The 25,635-nt window shown below is 40.7% G+C and overlaps 1 protein-coding gene across 6 annotated transcripts in view; it reads left to right on the forward strand.

Moving 5' to 3' along the window:
* The first annotated feature begins 1,644 nt into the window (after positions 1-1,644).
* Positions 1,645-25,635, forward strand: part of LOC115208356 (TOX high mobility group box family member 2) — a 139,273-nt gene continuing 115,282 nt past the window's right edge. For 2 of the 6 annotated variants that reach the window (XM_029776333.1, XM_029776338.1), the window contains exon 1: positions 1,646-2,315. In XM_029776333.1, the coding sequence (XP_029632193.1) occupies positions 2,211-2,315 (105 nt within the window). In that variant the 5' untranslated portion in view covers positions 1,646-2,210. Of the gene's footprint in view, positions 2,316-11,775; positions 11,865-25,635 lie in introns of all 6 variants that reach the window. The other 4 variants (XM_029776335.1, XM_029776339.1, XM_029776337.1 and 1 more) reach the window with 3 other exon arrangements.

The following is a 25,635-nucleotide window of genomic DNA, read 5'->3' on the forward strand; positions in this document are numbered from 1 at the left end:
AATTTCTGTTAGCCACATGTCTGTGGAACTTGTTCAGTTTATGTCTCAGTTGTTGAATCTTGCTATGTTCATACAAATATTTACACATGTTAAGTTCGCTGAAAATAAACTCAGTTGACAGGGAGTTTACTACTGATTGACTCATCATCAAAGATATCTATCACAACTGGGCGGAAAACAGAATATTGATGTGCAAAACAATTGTGTCCAGAAAATGTTAAATTGAGTAAACTACCACGTAACGTAAGAACTTGTTGCAGTTAGAAATAGTTGTCAGTGTGAATCAGTTCACAATTAACCTGTCTATCTCTAAATGTTGGCCACCATAAAATATTATTTATCTTCTGTGTCAAACCTATACTATATTCATCATGATAAACTGCATTTAGTGCTAATTCGGTGCTAAAATTCACTGTGACCCAAATATGTGCAAACTGGTTCGTCAAAGAAGGACAGTGAAGAATGTAAAAAATGACAGGTCCCCAGATAAACCAGATTCGTCTCCCCTAATCCAACATTTAACACAGCATCATGTTTTGAGTGACATAATGAAGCTACTGAAATGTGTACCTTTAACTTGCTGAATCTAAGTGTTGCTACATTTTTATTGCCACGGTAAATACATAGATATAGAACACCAAATTTACAATGGTCCTAATTTTCTGTATCAAGAGTAGACTCAAGATAATCACAAAGGCAAGGTAGGCTACAGTGTCTGATCTTTTCCGCTAATTGGTCTTTTGTACAAAACATCAGATTTGGGCTGCCTGTGTAAACACAAGCCATTGATACACAGGCGTAAACACAGCCAATGATACATAGTACCGAGTTAAATATTAACTGAGAAACCTGTTTGTAGTTCTTGCAATTGGACATTGACATTGACAAACAAACTATAATACACAAAATCTCTACACTACAGCAGTAGTTACCCACCCTGGTTCATGGAAAGCTACAGGATGAGCAAAAAACGGACTGGCAATAAAGCAGGTGCATGGGCTGGTCTCACCGGAGAACATTTTCATATTTTGGTTAAAAAAAGAGCCAGAGAAGCGACGCAGAAGCGGCCCATGAGCGTGTTAAGAAATGTCCAACCCAGCAACTGTCATGATTTTTGCGCAGAATGATAATCATTTGGCTAACTGGTTGCTGTCCCATTAAACACACTCCGGGCTAATGGGCTGGTGTTTCAGAATAGCCCAGGAGGATTTCTGGATATTGTTCCACCACTAAAACTCATGATTCCACCGCACTGATCAAGGTCTTGATGATAAATTGATTAGATGCGTTGGGTGTGTTAGAGACAGGCATATGTCCCACAATTAATATGTAGGTCTTATTAAGTTTTGTTGTTGTTACGAAAATACCTGCACTTGTCCCTATTACCATTTAGCGTATTACTAGCCTTAAAAGTAAAGTAAAAAGGAGGTTGGGGTCAATATTTATGACAGTAACTACAGAGAGCCCTACATTGGCCGTTGGGTAGGCTATCCGAATCGTCTGGCTATGTTTTCATAGCTACATCATGTCGATAAACTCTGATTTCTCCGAACCGCAGTGTAACTGGATCGGTTGTCAATCAGCCTGATGCTGTATCTCCCCTCCCCCTTCATCTCGCTCTTTCTCTTTTTCTCCCCCTATTCCCTCTGTTATCGGTAGAGGTCGCATGGCATTCGGTATGGAAAGAAGTAGTCGAACTATAACTCGAAGTGAACACATGGATAAACACTCCTACATGACAAAGCAGACAGGGAGTGAGCGCGCGACTGGAAAATAGAAACAGACGAACGTTTTTGGGAGAACATAGAACTATTTTGGCTATATCTTTTGAATGCAACGTTGATGCTGAGTTGTTGTAAACAATTTCAGTCAACGTTGTTTCATGTTTAGTTGCTGAAACATCTACGTTTTTTTCCGCAAAGTGAACTTTGAGAGTATTTTTCCTGCTGCGAACACAAATATATGTATTTATCGATAGAGCATCATTGCAGAAGCTTGATAGTGTTGAAGTGAGAGCACCAGCGGATGTGAGGAGAGAGTGTTTTGAGAGAATCAACCCTTTTTTTCTTTCAAGCCTTCTGTTTCTTTTTGTTTGGTAAAACAGTAGATAGAGAGAGAGAGAAATAGGGAGAGAGAGAGATATATATATAGAGAGAGAGAGTCACAGGCATTGGCGCTGCTTTCATGCCGTCAGTCTTGCGGACCCTGAGATGGACGTGAGATTTTATCCAGCACCCCCTTCAAGCGTGGGCTCATGTACTTTACCAACTGATTCAAGTTGCCTGACCTCTTTGGACTATTATCACTGCAACAAGGTAATTACTATGAAATACTCATTTGTAAGGCTATACATTGAGATTGGATGTTACATCCTTTTTTCAGTTGCGCGAATGTGTTGCATGCGGCTATACTGCATTTATCAACCATGCATATTGACAAATGTGACTTCGTCTGAAATATAGTATCATGATATGCATTGCATACAGCCTTCAAAAAACATTTCATAATTGAGACTAATGCATTTCCTGAAACTTTCCTGCATCTTTGTAGCCTACTGCTCCGCAGTAACTCTTTGGAAGTTGACATCATCGTAGATGTTACCTCAAAAGGTGTATTGCTATGAGCAAGTTGCGAAACCTTTCACTTTGTATATAAATTGTAGGTAAAGGCGCGGTGCTGTAAAGTCCCACGCAGAAATATGGTGCGTAAGATGCCTGTCCTATCCAGCGCAAACGAATAGCTAAATTGTATTCGAATACGGACGTAATTGCTCAACGTTTTCGGGGTTTACTTTCAACTGCTCATAATTCATGCAAAATTACGCGTAAGTTTTTCCCTGCAGAAGAAGATTATTTTATTTCATGACCTATTTTACACAATAGGTAATAACTGCATTCTCCACATGGTAAAAGTAACAATGACTAATTCATACCATAGCCACTCTGCATAACATATTTACACATAATAACAAATAATCAGAAAAACGATCATGATACACAATGGGAATTCACTATGTTTAGGGTAGACTAGCATATATGCCTATGTCTGGTAGGCTACTGGTAACGCAATATATGAACGCTTAGCCTACTATAATCCTTTTCGCATCTATTTATCCTTTATCTCACATATTCATTGGCTATATGTACATGGATGCATGATATCCATGACAAGTAATCATATTTGATTGGAGCAGAAATGGGAACTCTTCCTAATGAGTTTATTGCCCTTGTGATAAAAACTGCACCTGCTGGCAAAGTTTCTCTTAACAGTTACTGGGTGGAGGAAAGCTAAAAAACGAACAAAGCAATTGAAGCCAAACATTTATGAGACATTATTTTCATCCCACATTGTAAAATGCATGATTGGTTCGCCATGTGTACGTTTGCGTCTATCCATATGTTCCAAATTACGCATTCGCTTATACCGCATCGAGCTCACATAGGCAAAACAAAATTCCACAACATCTTGAACATATTCCAAACATTCTTCCTCATGTTGATTTTTAGTCTAGATTCGAATTTATCATGTGTACATTACTTACGTCCGCTTCCTTATATGTTCCCTTTGCAAACAGTTAGGATATGCCAGCCTGAGAATTTCTTGTGCGTACTATAGCCTATAGGAAAGTGTTTTGCTCACAGAAAGAACGACCAGTTATAAAATACGATTGAGTATATGTTTCTAAATGCCTTAATTTTGAAATTAGAATGCACAATAATGACACCAGAAGTAGCTCGCCATATTTTGAATTTAAAAAAGCATGAAGCTTATGTAGACAGCAGTGGCAATGAGTTTTGTTTCGCAATACTGTCCCAGTTCGTCTATGAGCTCTGTTATTATCAGATTTCCTCAGTCAAACAGAAAGCATTATAAGATCTCAAACCATAAAAAAATATATGCATAAAGCATTAAAAGAGTTGCTTTGTTCATTTTCCATTTGGCCCAATGCTCTCCATTTATAGGCTACCTAATAATATCATGTTTGATCTTGAATCACCTTATAGCACAAGTCTTCTTTATATAAACAACACCACAATAAAGTTTTGTTTATATTGAAGCCAGTGATGGATCAGAGGCATCTGTATTTTGCTATCCATTATGTCCCGCACCAGTTGACAATTGATCCAATCTGGCTGCCTCTCAATGCTGTGGTCAATGTAAAAGTTATGTAAACATTTTGTCAGTAAATACAAAGCTACGTGCTCCCAGATAGTGGATGATATGAATGAATTGTGTTTGCCTAGCGTAAGGCTGTATATGATAGCTATTCTTCTTAGCAATATAATGTTGTTTTTAATCCCTTTGCACTGTCACACACTTGTAGTCCTTTAAGATCAAATGTGGCTTGCCTTTCTATGATTTGGGCCACATGATTCAATGAACTCTTGTTTGCACTAATTTTGCCATGTTGGGTAAGAGGAGATGGTGTTTGGTTCCATGGAGAGCATCATATAGCCTTGACATTACTAAAATTGACGCGTGTCCACACTGTACATTGTGACATACTATCTGTGCACTGTCACAGTGCGCCTTAAGTGGCAAAACTAATATTTTTTTTTTATGACAGTTCACATTTGGATCAATCTTTTAAACTGTAGATGTGTGCTGTCTATGAGACTACCATATGGGAGTGAGTTATCGCAGACATTTTAGTAATTGTATAGAATTGACCCTCCTAACTATGACTGATACAATGTCTTACAGTGTTGCAGCTGAACCGGAAGTGGCTATGGAAACCAGGCCATCCTGTATAAACAGCTTGTAGGCTACTTCCTGTGCTAGCTAACATGCTAACGTGCTAAAGTGAGGTGTCTGCATTCCTGCTGGTTTACTATAAACCAGGCCTCAGGTAAAATGGCAGCAATGTACAGATACACGTACAGGTCATAAACACCAAAAATCCACAATAGGGTTAATAATGTCAGGAACTGAAAGGATTTGTAAATTGTGTAAACTGAAACTGGTTTGACTGGATGTTTGGGTTTGTGATTGGTGCATTTCATGGATCTGGATCGACAAGCCATATCAAGGGCTCTGATGGGGAGCACGTCGTCTCCTCCACAAGTACATAATGGGGCGGTTTCCTGGACACTAGCAAGCTCAATGGGGAATCTCCACTGAAAATGTTTTTTAGTCCAGGATTAGGCCAACATCCCAAATATTTGAGTTTGAGGTGCATTCAATGATGTCATTTCTAAACAGCACAGATGCATGTATGTTTTTAGTGGAACAATGAATCTATTAAGTACATTTACATTTACATTTTAGTCATTTTGCAGACGCTCTTATCCAGAGCGACTTACAGTAGTGAATGCATACATTTCATTTCATGTATTTAAAAACATTTTAAATTGTACTGGCCCCCCGTGGGGCCCCCGTGTACAGACCTACAGTAAAGGCCTTATCTAGTAACTCGTTAGACCCTATCCTGATCTCAATCTAGAACAACCCAAGCATCCTCTTGAAACCAGACAATAACATATGAACAATAGTATATTGCACGTTTTAAAAGGGAAAGGGGGGTACCTAGTCAGTTGTACAACTGAATGCATTCATCTGAAGTAAAAGAGAACCAAATCTACAACATAGCAGTGTAGAGTGAAAAAGATAGGAGATAATTGCGACTAAATGTATTCCCATATTAACTCTCTGGGCCTATGCCTTTTCAAATCTCTCCAAGTTGCATTGTCTTGCATTGCATGCGTCTCAGATGGCATCCTATTCCCTATATAGTACACTACTTTTGACTAAGGCCTATAGGGTCCCCCATAAGGCTCTGGTCAAAAGTAGTGCACTATATAGGGAATATGCTGCCATTTGGGATGCACACATTGTCACTGCACTTCGCTGTGAGTCATCCTCACTTTTAGCCCCAGATTCTCTCCAAATCTTTTTGAAGCTTCTCTGTATCTCTCCACTTCTCTCTCTCCTCCATGAGTGGGTGTATTGTTTGTTCAGTATAGCTCCATACACTTGGCGCATACCAGCGCTAAAGGGACACTACTTCCTCACAAATGCATGTTTCGTTGAGAGACTATTTGTCAAATGTATTATGACTTGTGCATACCCCGAGGCAGACTCACTTCTGTGAAATGAAGTTGGATAGATTACTGTATCTAGCTAGCTGCACCAATTTTCTCCAGATCCTCCTCCAACATCAATGTGTCAGAAAGGAGACTCGGATATATAATTAGATGGGTTGGATTGGAAATGTAGTGTACTGTACATATTTGCATTACGTAAGTATATAGTACAGTGTGTACAAAAGTATACGGACAAAGGTATTGTGGCTCTGTTAGTTGTAACACTCTATGGTGGTGTGTGTGTGTGTGTGTGTGTGTGTGTGTGTGTGTGTGTGTGTGTGTGTGTGTGTGTCATGCATTTCTAATTGGTGTTATGCCTCGAGGCAAGATCTATGGAGCATATGATTTAATGGGAGTAAGCCTCAGGTGTACAATTTTTCCAGTGTTTCCTCCATACACCATATATAATGTACACTCTGAAGTCCACACAGTAAGAACTGCCCTGATTAAGGCTGACTTCCTCAATCCCAATTGGCCACCACAGGGTACTCAATGCTATTTGAGTATCGTTTAACTGCTTTTTACAAATATGGCAGATACAAAACTATACATAACCCCTATTATCGTTTGGGAGATTCCAATTTCACCCAATTTCTACATAATACAATTGTTGATGGAATAGTCCAAAATATGACCACAGTGGGGGGTGGTCTTTCTCATGTTTAATCTCACAGAACGTCTTATTTCTTCCCCTTCTCTTGTAACATGACCTTAATGGAAATAGAAAATGAATTGTTATTCTAGCATTACCACATTATGTACACAGAAAAGTGAATTAAGTGGAAGTAAGCGGTCTTGGGTGTTTTACCCCCCATTCATACATTTTGCTGACTGGCGAATCCGAGCAAGAACTACTATTCTCCCTGGAAAAGCGTTAACCCATGCATACTGTAACTGAAGGAATGCCAGGCAGAAGAGCACACGCAAAAATCATTCTGTAGCTCCACTGGCACTGGTAGTACTCCAACAGGCCACCGTACACACTCAACCATAACCACCTCAAACTAAAATATTGTAAAATGAAAAAAGTACACATACATTTGGGGGTAGTTCGTACAGTAGGCTACATTCGCTGGATGTACAGTACAGTTCGTTCATGTTCTGTACTAGTTGAATGGTTGTCACCGCTTCCTGATATTAATCAGGCGTTCCTCCAATGTGCCCGAGCATCTCTTTATTTACGTTGCCGGCAGTGGCAATGTCAAAAGGTTATGGGGGGAAATCAGGTAGCCTGGAGCAGATTATATCTCTGAGTTAATGATAAGTACAGAGCCATTCTCTGGGGAAGCTGAGCTGAAATTGCCTTCCACACAGTGCCTACACCATTACCTCGGAAAATGATTTCTAGCCAGCCTCCCCTCGTCGTTGTGGTATGACTTATTTATTCAAAACACAACAACAAATAGCAACAAGGAGCAACGGGGAACTGCGATCAGTTTCATTAAAAAAAATAAAAAAATGTAATGCATTTTAAGCGAGTCAATCATATTTTTTGGACGGAAGAAAAGTAGCAGTTACGGAGGAGAGAGATGGTTATGTCAACGTGCTTCTCATATCTTTCACATAATTTGAACGGGCAAAAAAAAGAAGATATCTAAAAAGAACAAACCTGCCTTTATTTCGATACCGTGCCATTGTTAACCTAATTGATAGCTGTCCTGCTTTCATATAGGCCTACCTGTCATATTACTAGTCACAGACAGTGGCTGTGACTACCTGTCATATTACTAGTCACAGACAGTGGCTGTGACTGTGACTAGGCCATTTACTGTGAAACGTTGCTGGCTCTATAAACAATAGGAAAGGGATCCAGTAATGCCTGCAGTAAATAAGAATCGGGTCCTAAGGGATTAAACCTGGACTCCAGTTTAACCTGCAGAAGAAAGAGCCACACAGACACAATGCCAAGGCCTACGGTGCTGCAGCCTGCAATCCCACAGCTCTCCATGCTTAGCCCTGACTCGTAGCATTAGTGTCATGGCATCACTATTTGAAGCATTGACAGTTTGCAAAGTTTAATGTAAAAAAATGTCTCAAGATAGATAGAATAGTTTTAGTTTATCACCTGCATCCAAATTAGATTCATACCCGTTTGCTTTTGGTAATTGGGTGAAACATATCAGTGCATTGTATACTGTGATTGCTACATAATACTCTTGTTATATCAATAGCTTTAGCCACTTTTTATGTACATAAAGTGTACTATTCATTAATCGGGATTAATTATAATTCAAGATGTAATGCATTAAGACACATTTGCAAAGATCATTTAAATCATTTGCATGCATAATCATCACAGCTATGCTGCACAGTAAGTGAATCATAGTCTCGTTCTGTAATGACAGAAGAAATGAACGGTCTACATGGTGATTTGTGTTGGACCCCCCTGTATGCTTGCCCCTCGCAAAGTCATATTAACTCTCATTATTGTCATTGCTGTTGAAGCACACACAGTGTAGTGCAGACCTCTGGCCCCTTGATCTAAAGTTCTCCTGTTCTGGATGTGGGGGTTGGGGGGGGTTTGGGGTTGCTTGGGTGGTGTACCAGGGTGCTTAAAACGATACCCCTCAGGAAACAGTGGGATCCCCAGTAGCACCTCTCTCGCTCTCCCCCTCTCGTTCTCTCTCTCTTTCTGCCCCTCTCTCTTTAATGTTCTCTCATTTTTTGCTCTCTTCCTCTTGCTCTCGCGCTCTCTTTCTCTCTCTCGCTCTCTCCATAGCTGTTTTATATTCAGGGGACTTGTTTGTTTGGGGGGGGTGAGAGGTTTTGAGGGGGGAAGAGAATGATTTGGGTGGGTGGGTATAGGGGGCACAAGGGCATGTGCCCCCTCAGATTTGTCCTGTTTAAAACATATTCAGATGTTAAATGAATTACTAAACTTTATCATAATTATTTATTTGAAGATCTGTCAGTGGTATTTTGCGGAGGGGGCACATTGAATGGACCAGGCAAAGAGCCCCCCCCCCCCCCCCCCCCCCCTCCATTCTCGAGTTTGATTTGATTTTAGCTGCCGGTGATGGGCAGGAGGTATGTTTGTAAATTAATTTGATCAAGCAATTTACCTTATTGATTCCTTCTTGATGTATAAATATACAAACAGGTTTTGTTGTTCCTCAGTAATACTAGCCACCTAGCAATTGTATGAAGTTGGCTTTAGCTAGACAGCTAGCTAATCTCCCAATCTCCCAACCTCATAACTAGCAACCAAGCCATTTCAGGCTATCAATCAAGTTAGAGTAGCTTGTCTAACTATCTTAGCCGGCATGCCTGCTGGCAAGGTTGCTAGACTTTAGAAAAGCAAGCAATTACTAAATGTACTGAATTGGACTCACATTCCTTTCAATCCTTTACCCAGATTTTAGCAGAGATGCAGATAAGCATATTTAGGGTTATGATACAATACCAGTGTGGCAGTTGTACTAAACTCCTAAGGCATAAAAGGTCTTAAGGAATCAATGTGCATCTGTGGCGCAGAAGGGCCAAGCCTAGCCAGCAGGGCCAAGCCTAGCCAACTCTGCTGCCGCAGTGCACCTCCGCACCACAGGGGCACCGCCAACACTGCAGGTCACGAGGGGCACCGCCAACACTGCAGCACAGAGTTTCTAAACCCAGAGGTGCAAGATCGCGAGACTTTCGGGAACGCTTGTGAAACAGAGCAAACAGACCAGGCCGAGGTTTTGGGTTTAAGAAGTCAATGAGACAAGTAAAAAATTATTCCGTAGTTGTTAATTTTCTCGAAATCTAAAGCCACAGCCTAGATTCGAGCTAATGTCTTAAGTAGTTGACAATTGTATTACTCCAACCTTGTGAAAGTGACAAAGGATTTAATTAGCCTTTTCTTAATAAAAGCCTCTTTGTTTGGACTGCACTCCTCACACCTCTTCCTTTACGTTTGAGTCATTGCCTAGACCCCCTAGACCAGTGGTCACCAACCTTTTCTGAGTCAAGATCACTTTCTGAGTCAAAATGCAAGCCGAGATCTACCGCTCAGGATTTAAAAATGAAAATGTAAGCCTATACATCATTAACCAATTTAAAACAGTTCTGTAGCAATGAGACTTGTGCAGTAGGCTATATGCCCAATACATTATCACTGCTTATTGGCTATACTTGAATTGCCCTGCCAATGTTGTTCTTCTCAGACTATTTTGAAAATTGTATTTAAATGTTTTACAATGCCTTCAGAAAGTATTCAGCTCCTTGACTTTTTCCACATTTTGTTGAATTTAAAAATAATAAAATGTAGATTTTGTCACTGGCCTACACACGATATATCATAATGTCAAAATGGGATTAGGTTGTTGCAATTTTTTAAAATTAATTAAAAATGAAAAGCTGAAATGTCTTGAGTGAGTAATTATTTAACCCCTTTGTTATGGCAATCTTAAATAAGTTCAGGAGTAAACATTTGGCTTAAAAAGCCACATAGTAAATTGCATGGACTAACTCTGTATTCAATAATAGTGTTTAACATGATTTTTGAATGACTACCTCATCTCTGTACCCCATATATACAATTATCCGTAAGGTCCCTCAGTCGAGCAGTACATTTTAAACACAGATTCAACCACAAAGACCAGGGAGGTTTTCCAATGCCTTGCAAAGAAGGTCACATATTGGTAGATGGGTAAAACAAGGACATTGAATATTCCTTTGAACATGGTGAAGTTATTAATTACACTTTGGATGGTGTATCAATATACCCAGTCACTACAAAGATACAGGCATATTTCCTAACTCAGTTGCCGAAGAGGAAGGAAACCTCTCAGGGATTTCACCATGAAGCCAATGGTGACTTTATTAACCGTTACTGTAATGGCTGTGATACAGTAGGATAAAACTGAGGATGGATCAACAACATAGTAGTAACTCCACAATACGAACCTAACTTACAGAGTGAAACGAAGGAAGCTTGTACAAAATAAAAGTATTCCAAAACATGCATCCTGTTTGCAACAAGGCACTGAAGTAATACTACAAAAAATGTGGCAAAGCAATTCACTTTTTGTCCTGAATACAACGTGTTATGTTTGGGGCAAATCCAATACAACACATTACTGATTAACACTCTCCATATTTTCAAGTATAGTGGTGGCTGCATCATGTTATGGGTATGCTTGTAATCGGTAAAAACAATTAACAGAATGCAGCTAAGCACAGGCAAAATCCAAGAAGAAAACCTTGTTCAGTTTTTGAAAATAATAATATGCAAATGTTGCACAATCCAGGTCTGGAAATCTCTTAGAGACTTACCCAGAAATACTCACAGCTGTAATCGCTGCCAAAGGTGCTTCTACAAAGTATTGACTCAGGGGGGTGTGAATACATATGTAAATTAGATATTTCTGTATTTCATTTTCTGAAATGTTGCAAAAATGTCCAAAAACATGTTTTCAATTTGTTATTATGTGGTATTATTGTGTGTAGATGGGTGAGAACACAACAAACACAACACAACAAAATAAGTCAAAAGGTATGTTGTCTCTACTGAGAAAAGGAGACACAGTCTTCCAGCTAATGGCAAAACTTAAGTCGCACTGCATTATTTCTGCCTCATGCGCCAATTCATGTTGTTACTCCTATGACCAGAGAAAGGTAAATATTCCTCTATATTAAAAACTGTGCATGCACAGTGATCTGAGCTATCTGATTGGTTAGCGGTAGGCTTATATGTGCACTTGATTTGCTCTAGGTCTGCCGGGTAGGCGGAGTTCTACCTTCAAACACATGAAATGGTTCACCGCCAAGCAGTGCTAAACAAAAAAGAAGCCAATTCAACAGGTAAAGAGGTATGCTTAATATGCTTACTAAAATTGACAGAATTAGGCATGATGATTATGGCTCTAGATTGCAGGAAAAATTCTGTTTCAGGTGTATGAAAAATGCAAAGTTTACGAACTTGCAGAGGGGGATAAGTCCCCTGCCGGACCACCCCCCATCATCCACATGTACTTCGTGCCCCCTCTAAATTACGTTGGCCCTGGGGGGGGCACTTTATTTTTCAGCCACCGTGTCTGTAATGTCTCTCAGCGATATGGAAACCAAAATGAGCCTTGCCAACAGATGTGTTCCAGCATAGATAGTGACTTGAAAGACACATGTTTATTGTTTTAGTGCACTTTGTGTGATTCAAACTAGAGGTCTTCACGGATCCACAGTGGGTCCGGATGGAGAATTCGAAATAATGTCTCGGTCGGATCTGATTGTCACGGTTCCAGGGTATGTGTAATTTTAACTGACTTTTCCGAAAGGGCCCGTACAGTTTCGAACGCGACTGCTGCAGTAGAGAGAGAGATACATATGATCATTTATGCTGCTGCTCTTGCCTTTCAGAAGAGTGGAGCGTGTCGTGTGTAGCTTGTTGTTGGCCAATCATAAGTCATATAAGCGGCAATAGGCTACAGTCATTGGGCCTCGCTCCATGTGTGGCAAAAGTTAGGAGATATCTAATCACAGGAGGCTGCTGAGGGGAGGACGGCTCATAATAATGGCCAGAACAGAGTGAGTGGAATGGATGTATTTGATACCATTCCAGTTATTCTGCTCTAGCCATTACCACAAGCCCATCCTCCCCAATTAAGGTGCCACCAACCTCCTGTGTATCTAATCAATGGAAGATGAAATTAAAGTGACGGAAAATAAATACAAAGTTAAAGGAGAAGGATAGGCTACAACGACCAAGAGCCATCAGGTAGGCAGGCTGCTACTTTATATTCTGTTATTTGTAACTGTAGGATGAGAGAGTGCTTGCACTGCAGCCTCAGTTAGCATAGCTAGCTAACTAGCTTCTCCTGGTTTGATGCAGTCCAAGACAGGTACTACGTAATCATATTTGATGATAAATAACCTAGCTATGGCAGATATTAGTCTACTATAGCGTGAGTCGGCCTGGTTGGTTGCTGTCTCTCCCTCTCTCCTTCCTGCTCCCCATGTCACTCGCTCACAGTACGGCCCCTCCCACGCCTGCTAGAGCGGTACCCCTCTCCCTCCTTTCATGCTTTATCAGCTGCTCCGGTTAATAAACCAGGTCTGGAGTCGACCAGGTCTATAAGGATCAGGTCTAGTTGTCCTCAGGTCTGTTCGGAACGGGTCTCTATATATAAAACAAACATTTATTCATATCGGATCCAGGTGGGAAAGCCACAATTCCATTTTGGAACGGGTCCAATGTTTTGGACCTGTGAAGACCTCTAGTTCAAACCCAAACTGCATGAAATGCTGATTGATGGATCTGAATTAAAGAAGAGAGAAAAAAAGGGAGTGAGTAAGAGGTGAGAATCTGTTCTGTGCGACTTAACCGTTTCCTCACTCACTTGAATTGCGAAGGGGGAAAACCCTGACAGTGTTTCACTGCAAGAGACATTCACAGGTTCAGCCCTTTGCTTTTAGCACACCTACCTACCATTCGAGAACACAAACCTTTCTCTAACAAAGTTTGAAAGCTCTCTCAGTTTTTTGGGCAAAGAAATATGGATATCCGCCGCGAAACAGCACTGAAAATGATGGAAGCATACGTGTTACACCAAAGGAACAGTTGTTGTCAGTGACATTCGACATCATCCACACGCTTGCGCTTTTCATTTATGTTTTACTCTTGGTCACAGTGTTAACCTCTCGTTATGTTTGCTCGGGCAGATGCAATGTCCATGCAACGTTCATGCAACCTGCATCATAAACATGATGATATCTTAATATTTTGATATCTTTACTTAATAAGTTGGTTTTTCAACAACATTCCAAATATAGCCCTAGTGTAATATAACAGTGAAAGCATATACTGTGTGTTGACCTAGGTGTTGACCTATTTCATTGACACTGCCTCGGATTTCTCACCTGTCCTAGAATGCAATTAACACGCTTTATTCAAGACACAGCCCAATTAACACAGGAACACATTAGTATATCAAACGTTCCAGACAGTGCTTGTCAACACTCCGAGACACCACTCAGCGTACACCTCCAGATTCCAACCTATTTCGCATAACAACGTTCTAGGACTGGAAGAATACAGTGTCTCGCCTATAGTCTCATAGTTGCATTTTCGGAAAGGTTGAATGGCTGGTGGTTGGTGATTGCTTGCTACAGGCAGGAAATGAAACATTGAAAGAGAGGGAAGAAGGGGGAAAAACATTTCATGGAGACTTGACAGGTCATAGTGTGGAAAGTTTGACATGGTCTGGACGTGGCTGATACTGTATCTCTGGTGATTATCGGGACGTTTCAGAGTGACGGAGCTAAAATAGTTATTAGTTCAGTCTGGTGATAAGAAAGCGAGGCCTCCGACAAAGGCTGCATCCCGAATTGCAACCTATTTCCAATATAGTACACTATGGGCTCTGGTCAAAAGTAATGCACAATATAGGAAATAGAGTGCCATTTGGGACACAACCCAATTCCAGGGCCAAACGATGAGGCAAGAATTTGCAGCAAACTCGACAAGTGTTATCTGCTCTTATAAGACCAAGACCCATCTCCTCTGTGGTGAGATTTTATTAGCAGGTAGGCTACAAGCAACAGCTGATACTGACCAGATTTCTCTCCAAACATTTTCATTATGTTACTGTATACCTGTCTTTGCAAGAGGAGGCCGCAGTTTGTGCTCTTTTTAACATCTTACCACAGTCACTTCTTCCAATATCAATGTGCATTTTCTTGGAAAGTCTGAGCGATTCCAGTTATCCCAGATTCCATAGGATAATTGTAGAAATGCGATAAACAAACTGTCGGCGGAGTGGAAAAATGCAGCTGTTGGGTGTATTAAGAGTGGGTCGGCGAGGCTGGGCAAACACGAACAGTTGTCTTAGCTTCCTGTGGCATGTCCTGTGCAAACACACAGTGGAGATGGCTGGCTCGGGGCCGGGCCGGGCTTTACTAAGTGCCTTTGGGCCTGGTTGAGTACACACACGGACCCTTCCAGAATCCTACCCCCTTCTCCCCGTAGCACCCCCTCCTTGCATGGCCATTGTCCACTCCTCACTATTCAGACACCTTTTTACACATTTTGTTACGTTACAGCCTTATTCTAAAATCGATTAAATAATTTTTTCCCTCATCAACCTACACACAATACCCCATAATGACAAAGAAAAAATGTTATTTAGCAATTTTTGCACATGTATTAAATATAAAAACTGAAATAACACATTTACATAAGTATTCAGACCCTTTCCTCAGTACTTTGTTGAAGTACCTTTGGCAGCGATTACAGCCTCGAGTCTTCTTGGGTATGACGCTGCAAGCTTGGCACACCTGCATTTGGGGAGTTTCTCCCATTCTTCTCTGCAAATCCTCTCAAGATGTGTCAGGTTGGATGGGGAGCGTTGCTGCACAGCAATTGTCAGGTCTCTCCAGAGATGTTCGATCGGGTTCAAGTCCGGGCTCTGGCTGGGCTGCTCAAGGACATTCAGAGACTTGTCCCGAAGCATTGTAGTCATTTAGCAGACATTGTAGTCATTTAGCAGATGCTCTTATCCAGAGCGACTTACAGTAGTGAATGCATACATTTCATACATTTTTTTCCCATACTGGTGCGTTGTCTTGGCTGTGTGCTTAGTCTCGCGCGTTGTCTTGGCTGTGTGCTTAGGGTCGTTGTCCTGTTGGAAGGTGAACCTTCGACCCAGTCTGAGGTCCTGAGCCCTCTGGAGCAGGCTTTTATCAAGGATCTCTCTATACTTTGCTATGTTCATCTTTCCCTCGATCCTGACTAGTCTCCCAGTCCCTGCTGCTGAAAAACATCTCTACAACATGATGCTGCCACCACCATACTTCACCGTAGGGATGGTGCAAGGTTTCCTCCAGACGTGATGCTTGGCATTCAGGCCAAAGAGTTCAATCTTGGTTTCATCAGACCAGAGAATCTTGTTTCTCAAAGTCGGAGAGTCCTTTAGGTGCCTTTTGGAAAACTCAAAGCGGGATGTCATGTTCCTTTTACTGAGGAGTGTCTTCCGTCTGGCCTCTCTACCATAAAGATCTGATTGGTGGAGTGCTGCAGAGTTGGTTTTCCTTCTGGAAGGTTCTCCCATCTCCACAGAGGAACTCTGGAGCTCTGCTAGATTGACCATCGGGTTCTTGTTCACCTCTCTGACCAAGGCCCTTCTCCCCAGATTTCTCAGTTTGGCCGGGCGGCCAGCTCTAGGAAGAGTCTTGGTGGTTCCAAACGTATTCCATTTAAGAATGATGGAGGCCACTGTGTTTTGCTCCGACACAATGCTGTCTCAGAGCTCTACGGACAATTCCTTTGACCTCATGTCTTGGTTTTTGCTCTGATATGTACTGTCAACTGTGGGACCTTATATAGATAGATGTGTGCTTCTCCAGATCATGTTCAAAAGTTGAATTTACCACAGGTGGACTCCAATCAAGTTGTAGAAACATCTCAAGGATGACCAATGGAAACAGGATGCACCTGAGCTCAATTTTAAGTCTCATAGTAAAGGGTCTGAATACTTATGTAAATAATGTATTTATGTTTTTTGTTTTTAATACATTTGCTAACATGTCTAAAAACCTGTTTTCCCTTTGTTATTATGGGCTATTGTGTGTAGATTGATGAGGGAAAAAAGTATTTAATCAATTTTAGAATAAGGCTATAACGTAACAAAATGTCGAAAAGTCAAGGGGTCAGAATACTTTCCGAATGCACTGTTCGTCAAATTAATATGGTGGAAACCAGTTGGAGCTATTGCTAATATGTACCCAGTTGTGTCAGCTCCGGAAAAAGGGTAACTGACGAGGGCGGATGGAAGGACACATCTTCCTAGAATGAAACTCAGCCATGGTTTCTCTCTAAGCACCTTTCTCTTTCAGGAAGAGAACAACACAGAGAATGTTCTGATTGGTGTATGATACTTGAGAAGGACACAGAAAATGTTCTAAGTGCAGTAGTATTCCTGATTGAAATGTTCACAGGGCTACAATGGCATGTTATCATTGATGGTGCAGAGAGAGTGAGATGAGGTTAACCTCAAATAAACAAAAGAGGTAGAGTTGGCCTGTTTGTGTTCATTTAGGGATGGAACGCAAGTCAAGGCCGCACATATGAACACAGTACAGTATATGTTTCTGTAGGTAACCCTACTCTTTGACTCTATGAGAATCTATATGGGGTGGCAGGTAGCCTAGTGGTTAGAGCGTTGGGCCAGTAACCGCAAAGGTTGCTAGATCGAATCCCCGAGCTGACAAGGTAAAAATCTGTTGTTTTGCCCCTGAACAAGGCAGTTAACCCACTGTTCCTAGGCCGTCATTGTAAAATAAGAATGTGTTCTTAACTGAGTAGCCTGGTTAAACAAAGGTGTATATATATATATATATATATATATATATATATATATATATATATATATATGCTGAATGAAGCTTTTCTGATAAAGGATAGTTCTGTATAAACTATAATCAACAGTACAGTCCGTTGTCATAAAGATTAGAAATGCTTCTAAGAGTTCTGTAAGCCTTCTAGTAGTAGTCAGGCATTATATTTATGCCATAGGTCTTGTGATCTCTATCTCAAGTTTCAATTGCTACAGATTTTCTTTTTAAATCAGTAAGGAACAATGAGATGTATTGCTAATGTCACTGTGTCGGGGCTCTCTGTGTTTCCCATGCTGTGACTTAAGACTGTTCAATAAGCCAGGGGCCACATCGGTTTGGTCCTCTGCCACGTCTCCATGTCTAGTGTGTGCCAAGTGTATGGTTTTCCTGCCTGTGTATCACTCACGCGGCTACTGTTCCTTCAGACAGGCTCAGGTTAAAGCATAACTTGCATATTTTGGTTTGTTGTAATGTTGCTGTCTTTATTATTTTGTCTCTCCCAGAAATGCTATATTGAGTTGATATTGCTCCTCCTTCTGCTTTTTGTCCCCTACTGTTGCTGATTGGAATGTGATGTGTCGGTGTAGCCGAGATGGGAGTGTGTTCAAAATGCAAACAAGGGCATTGCTCTCTCGTCGCCGCTTTCACTTAATCTTTTAAACAAAGGCATTGACATTTGGCTCTGCTTTCTGAGAATTGCACTCTGACAGATTGTATGTGCGTGTGGGTAGCAGTTCATAATGCAGGCACTAAAAGTTGGCCGTCAGAACTGGATCTTTGCCCTTCCCGAAACACTATGTAAATGTGCTTATTTAAAAGCATCTTTATTGTATCGTCTAGAATCTAGATGGTTTTTTTGCTATCTGTAAGCCTACTTTTCCTCAGGACTTTACCCAGAATCAATTACGAAGATTGGCTAAGTCAATTCAGTGTCTTGTTTTCTTTGCACCCCGTTGCTCTGAGGAAATAATTACACCCCGTTCAAATACGAGTCGGTGTGAAAACGGCTCGAGGGTCACTGATATTATGCCGGATACTTCAATTGCCTTAGGACCCGATGTTGAGCCGCGCATAGCCGTCCGCTCAACTGCCTGTGAATGTTATATGCCCTGCGAAGTCATAATTGCCTATTTGTAGAAGGGAGGGAATCCGAGGTTACAGTTTGACTTAGCAGTTAAGAATAGTTGGAGGGACTATTAACGCTTTGCAAGGAAGCTCATTTAAACATTCCTTTGATGTTTCATCAGGGAGATCAGATCAATCGAAACTCTTATCCCACTATATGGCTCAGTAATGATGGAAATTATGAATGCACTGGCAGATGAAGCACTGAGAGGAATGTTTTGACTAGTGAATTTAGGTTGTTTTGTATCTGTCGAGGGGTCAGTGTGAGTGATTACAGTAATTCCTTTCACAGCTCGGCTGTATAAAAACTTTACCTCCTGGCTCCTTAAGCTGTAGTTTCCCCCCACCTGATATCTTCTCCGATCGAACCAAAGGACTCAGATGAGAATAAATTGAAATGTTTGCTTTTTTGGATGTGGCCCCCACTCTGTACAAACTGTACCGAATGAAATAGCAGTAACATTTTGTCAGGTTTTCACTGACACCAGCCTCTCTTAATCAGGTGGGTTTTTGGCAGGCAATGTCTGTTCCCAGGTGCGACACTTTAATGCTATGTTAATTGAGTTCAAAGGAAGCTAATCAGAACATTCTAATGAAGTTACAAATTGGCTAAACCTGCTCTATTGGACTCCGATCGATGACTTGTTCGTTTCTGCTGTTCACTTTTTGCTGTTATGCATAACTGTGGGAATGGGTGAATTATTTAAATTACTCACAAAAAGTCAAGGACGTTATTGACATGAAGAGAAGTACAGGCATAGGTTAGCTATGTAGTTGAGCTTGTGTGCATTTGGGCTGTCATTAACTGGGTTTGGCCACACGCCAACATGCTACTATTTTCTCCTCATTTCAAATACTACGCTGTTAAAATACCTTAAGGGAAAAGGCAGTTGAATATTTGTAATACGGCTTGCATTGTGCACTTTCAATGAGTTTCAAGATGAGTTATCCTCCGCAGCCTTCCCTTTGACATTTCAGAGGTATGCAACTTTTGAAGCATGGATTTACTGTAATCTATTTTTCATTTTTTTCTTCTATTATTGATGTGTGGTTGAGTTATAAACTGTAATTGGAGTTATTTTATTTTGCCATGCCATATCGTAAATTGTGAGGCCATGTTGCAAAAATATACTTTTGTTATAATGTTTATATATTGTTGCATGTAAATCCTAGTAAACCCTACTAGAATACTAGTAATAATTGTTTTCCAAATAATTTATCCACTTGAGGCCCCCCATGCTCCACTCTAGGCCCCCCAACCCCCGGACAAACAACCCACTGTTGTAGGATTGTTAGCTCATCGCTCTCATTCTGTCTCGCTTCAGCATGTTGGTCTGGCATCAGCAAAATTTGCAGGAAACTTCAAAGTTGCAGAGGAAATGGGGAGGGAGGTTTTGCCTAGCCACTGTGCCCAGGTTAATTAGGCCAAATTGTTGACAAAAAAGGCAGATGCTGCTGATAATGCTGCCATCGTCGTCGAGGCAGAGGACAAGTATGTGTAGCCTATGTATCTGATGCTGTCTGGTCAAAAAGAGTATGGCATGTCATACTCTTTTTGACCATACAGCATCAGATACATGGGCTACATATCCACTGAACAAACATATCAATGCAACATGCAACAATTTCAAAGATTTTACTGAGTTACAGATCCTATGAGGAAATCAGTCAATTGAAATAAATTCATGAGGCACTAATCTATGGATTTCACATGACTGGGAATACAGGTACATTAAAAACAGGTAGGAGCGTGAATCAGAATCAGAAAACCAGTCAGTATCTGGTGTGACCACCATTTGCCTCATACAGCAGGACACATCTCCTTCGCATAGAGTTGATCAGGCTGTTGATTGTGGCCTGTGGAATGTCCCGCTCCTCTTCAATGGCTGTGCGAAGTTGCTGGATATTGGCTGGAACTGGAACACGCTGGCGTACACGTCGATCCAGAGCATCCCAAACATGCTCAATGGGTGACATGCCTGGTGAGTATGCAGGCCATGGAAGAACTGGGATATTTTCAGATTCCGTGAATTGTATACAGATCTTTGCAACAAGGTGCACCTGTGTAATGATCATGCTGTTTAATCAGCTTCTTGATATGCCACACCTGTCAGGTGGATGGATTATATTGGCAAAGGAAAAATGCTCACTAACAGGGATGTAAGCAAATTTGTGCACAACATTTGAGAGAAATAAGCTTTTTGTGCGTATGGAACATTTCTGGGATCCTTTATTTCAAGCTCATGAAACATAGGACCAACACTTTACATGTTACGTGTTTAGATTTTTGTTCACTATTCTAAGACAGATGGGAGTTGTTTCGCTTGCGTGGATACTATCGCTGGTGAGATCGTTTCAGTCACAGTGCACTGTTTGGATGCTGGAATTGTTTTGGATGAACATGTGAAGGTAACCTACTTTTTAAAATGATTTGTTTGACAAGCAGATGAAAACATCATGACTGGTTGTGTTCATGGCACATTAAAAGGTCATGCATTTTTATTGACTGGCCTCTGCCTGGGGCCTCCAAATGACTGAATCAGAGACACTTTAATGTTATTTTAATTGAGTTCAAAGGAAGCTAATCAGAACATTCTATTGGACTCCGATCCGACGACTGGTTCGTTTCTCCTGTTCTCTTTTTGCTGTTATGCATAACTGTGGGAGTCGGTGAATTATTTAAATTACTCACAAAAAGTCAAGGACGTTATTGACATGAAGAGAAATACAGCATAGGTTAGCTATGTAGCTGAGCTTGTGTGCATTTGGAATGTCATTAAATGGGGTTGGCCACACGCCAACATTCAACTATTTTCTCCATTTCAAATACTACGCTGTTAAAATACTGTACCTTAAGGGAAAAGGCAGTTGAATATTTGTAATACAGCCTGCATTGTGCACTTTAAATGAGTTTCAAGATGAGTTATCCTCTGCGGCCTTCCCTTTGACATTTCAGAGGTATGTAACTTTTGAAGCATGGATTTACTGTAATCTATTTTTCGGCTTTTTTTCTATTATTGATGTGTGGTTGAGTTATAAACTGTAATTGGAGTTCTCAGCATATTTTTTTTGCCATGCCATATACAGTTACTCTAGCTGTCAGTGCTAGCATACTGCAGTTAGCGCAATCTGCTAACAAAGTAGTTCGTGCAGCATGCTAATAAACGGACCAAAATGGCAACTTCAACCACGTAATTTCAAAGTAATGATAAACTGGATGACAAAAAAGCTAACTCGGTCACTCATGATAACAGGGTGCCTCTCTGGCTCAAAGTATAGCCCTCGCTTAACAAGAACACTACGGCCATATCTAGAGTGTCTATAACTCAACCATGTTCTTAACAAGAACACTACGGCCAAGAGGGGAGCATAATGCAGCCCGAAAGGTACAACTATACGGTCGGTATAAACCACGAGCAAGTGCAATATACTGCAGGCCATTAACACCAGTGCAAAACTCATTAACTGCAAGTGTAAGATGGAGCCCTTCCAGAATTAAGATAGACATATTTAAATTGACATGCGGGATATACAGTATGTGTTTTTAGAAAGGACAATGGTATCGTTTCTTCATTTGATCTGAACTTAAAGCGAACAAAAACATTGCTTCAGATATATGTCGAAATATTTCCTTGTGGTTTTGTGGCTATTTTGATCCCAGAGCCTCTTTACAAGTGTTTCTATCATTTCGAGGCCATGACCAAAGTAGCACCCACAATACAAGGCACTTTGTGGCGTGAAAATGGCCTCATAATGGCATTAAAAGGACCTGAGAGGCCCCCGTAGATTCATATTCACAAACGTGTGAGATACAGAGTGTGTTTTTTCAGAAGAAACATGTTAAAATCACCTCGGATCAGCTAATATACAATCTGCAAATGGATCAAGTCGAGCCATTCAATCCAAATCTCCCAGCATGCAGCAATAATAGCTTTTCTTTGTACATGTCCTGTCAAATCAACTTATACTCCTCCAGTGATATTTTAATGTTAGTCACTGAGTTGTCGGCAGAGAAAATAGGACTCCTCTATGTTACTGAGTGATTACATCATCAGAGACTACATGGGATATACATCAGGCAGACTAATTCCATCATTAAACTATAGCTCTCTGCAAAACTCATATTGAACCGAACCCAAGGAGCAGGCTACATGAAGGTTGAGGGTGTAACAAATAACTGGTTGACTCTCCTATTTCACAACTTTTCGGAATATTTTTTCATCCATGGCGCATCGGCAATTTCCCACAATTCCAATTAACGCAGGGCTTGTTTGCTTACCTTTTTGTTGCCGTTAACTAAAACGCTTCTGTTATATCGTTAATTAGAAGAAAACATTTCTTCAGCGCTGCAGTTATCATACAGCTTAATTGGGGAGCCATTCTCTGTGTTAGCGAGAGTCATAGGCAAGTCATAATCCAACATCCATATGGCAAAGCCTGCTAAGTGAATCAAAAGCTGTGTATCAGTGGAACTACACTGTTCCTTGTTGTCCCTCAATGGAACTGTGCTGATAGAGCGAACGGGCAAGCTCCCATGCCAACAAGCCTTTGGGGTATAGAGTGTGTGCCATGACGCTTTCATGTCGTTGCCTTCTATGCTGAAGACAACCTCACATCTCAATAAGCATAGGATTTGTTTCAGCAATTTTTTTTTAATCTGCCTCGACAAAAATGCTCACACAAAGACTGAATGCGTGTAGTGTGTAGGGTTGCGATAATGGCAGCGATTTGAACTCAGGCCCTGGAACATACATTAAAGTAGGGTGTTTGAATAGCTCGAACAGAAAAGCCCACGAGCCCTAAGCTGAAGTATACAGTAGTAGTTATTGCTTTCATATTTTAGAGGAAACCACTAAAGTAGTGGTTGTGATAATCCACTGAGTGAGGAAATGAGGTTGATAACAATTAGCGTTTCAAAGAGGAAACCATTCTGCATTTCTGTTCATTTGACAACTCTGTTTTTAACTTAAAGATAGAGATCTCTTATTCTTATTATTCTTATTTTTAAAAAGCTTTGCATGTTGTATTTAGCCATGCCATCTACTCTACTACAGTACATAGTAGAACAAAATATTACAGCTGTAGCTAGCTCCATCTCAGCCATTCAAAATCAATGGAGACAAACATATCTTCACATAAAACACTCACTGCTGTGTAGCAAATACAAATAGACACATGAAACACAGTATTGTTGGGTTTACTTAGCAACATGGCTCACTTTCTCAGAAAAGCATTTCTCTGGGCTTCTCTTGGTGGTGGGAAAGTTGAAAGGGAAGTCCTTTAAAGTGCATTTTAATGTAGCTTCTGTGTAAAGCCTGAGAGAGAGAGAGAGAGAGAGAGAGAGAGAGAGAAATTGATCTGGAACTCCTCTCAGAACACAGTGCATTTAGGGGGATGAAATTTACTGATGCTGCTCCGTTTGAAGATGTGGTAATGACTGCTGCTATACAGGGGCTGAGAGGGCATTTCCTACTACAGAGTAGCCTACACAAACCAACAGTAGTACTGCTGAATCTGTACTGAGCTTCTCAGAGAAGCTATACAATATCTGTCAACACCTGGCCTGGTTAATGTCACGGCTCGCATATAGTTTCATCTGATACATCTAGGTTGTTACAGTGTCTTCAGAAAGTATATCACACCCCTCTGACTTTTTCCACGTTTGTTGTGTTACAGCCTGAATTTAAAATGGATTACATTGAGATGTTTTGTCACTGGCATATATACAATACTCCATAAAGTGAAATTATGTTTTTCGAAATTTTTACAAATGAATTACAAATTAAAAGCTGAAATGTCTTGAGTCACTAAGTATTCAACCCCTTTGTTATGGCAAGCCTAAAAACGTTCAGGAGTAAAAATGTGCTTAAAAAGCCACGTAATAAGTTACATGGACTCACTCTGTGTGCAATAATAGAGTTTAACATGATTTTTGAAGGACTACATCATCTCTGTACCCCACATCTACAATTATCTGTAAGGTCCCTCAGTCAAGCAGTGAATTTCAAACACAGATTCAACTACAAAGACCAGGGAGGTTTTCCAATGCCTCGCAAAGAAGGGCACCTATTGGTAGAAAGTAGACATCGAATATCCCTTTGAGCAAAATGTGGAATAAGTCAAGGGGTATGAATTCTTTCTGAAGGCACTGTATGTCCAGTTATAATGAAGTGCATAGACACACATGTACTGGCTTGGTCATTCAGATACTTGAGAGTGTGCTTCTTTATATTATAGCATGTTGGATGACTGTCATTCATATTCCATTTACCCAGTTCAATGTAACATCGATAGGTTTAGGCTACTACATGATACTCAAATATTCCCTATACTCATCATGAGGTTGGTACAACCTAGTCTATGAATGAAAGTTTACAACGTAGGTCGAGAGAAACATTTGAGATGACAGACAGTGACACATGGACAGACAGTGACACATTCAATACTGCCTTGCACACTCTTGCCTGCATCTAGCTGATCTAGGGTGTAATCATTAGTCCAACAGTTGCAAACGAGTTTCAATTGGACAAATTCAGGTATTTTCATCCCTGTTTCGTTTGCTTCCGTTTAAGAAACATTTTTCAACAGAATCGGCAAAATGAATATACCCCTGATCACGCATAAACAAACACAGTTCACTTTCATAGTAGCCACTTTGTATTCCTTCTCGTCTCAATGTACTCACTTCCTCTCACCTTTTCCCTTCATTTGTGGACTTAAATGCACAAACACATCAGCTGTATGTGACCAGGCAAAAAAAACTTTCCAAGCCAAACCATGTCATAACCGCTACACACAGCCTACATTGTTGTCTCCATATTAGCTAAAGTAACGTCCTAGTCTAATGCGTTAGTAAACCCGCTACAATCATGCAGTAACGTTACCGTGTATAGTCAGTAAGCAGTTACACCGGTGGGCCCGGTGGCAATACATTAATAAAACCAAAAGCTTACCTTGGTTTGGAAGAGTTCCAGTGTTGTGTTGGATAGTCATAGCCAGCTAGCTAACATAGCATCCCTCTGTTTGAGCTGGGTGTTTGAGTAACTAAACTAGCCAGCTGCATTTTATAGCTAAGTAAGAGAAACTGAAAGTGATTTTTTTAACGAAATCTCTCTTTCTC

The sequence above is a fragment of the Salmo trutta genome, chromosome 14, assembly GCF_901001165.1.
Source record: "Salmo trutta chromosome 14, fSalTru1.1, whole genome shotgun sequence".
Classification (NCBI taxonomy): Eukaryota; Metazoa; Chordata; class Actinopteri; order Salmoniformes; family Salmonidae; genus Salmo; species Salmo trutta.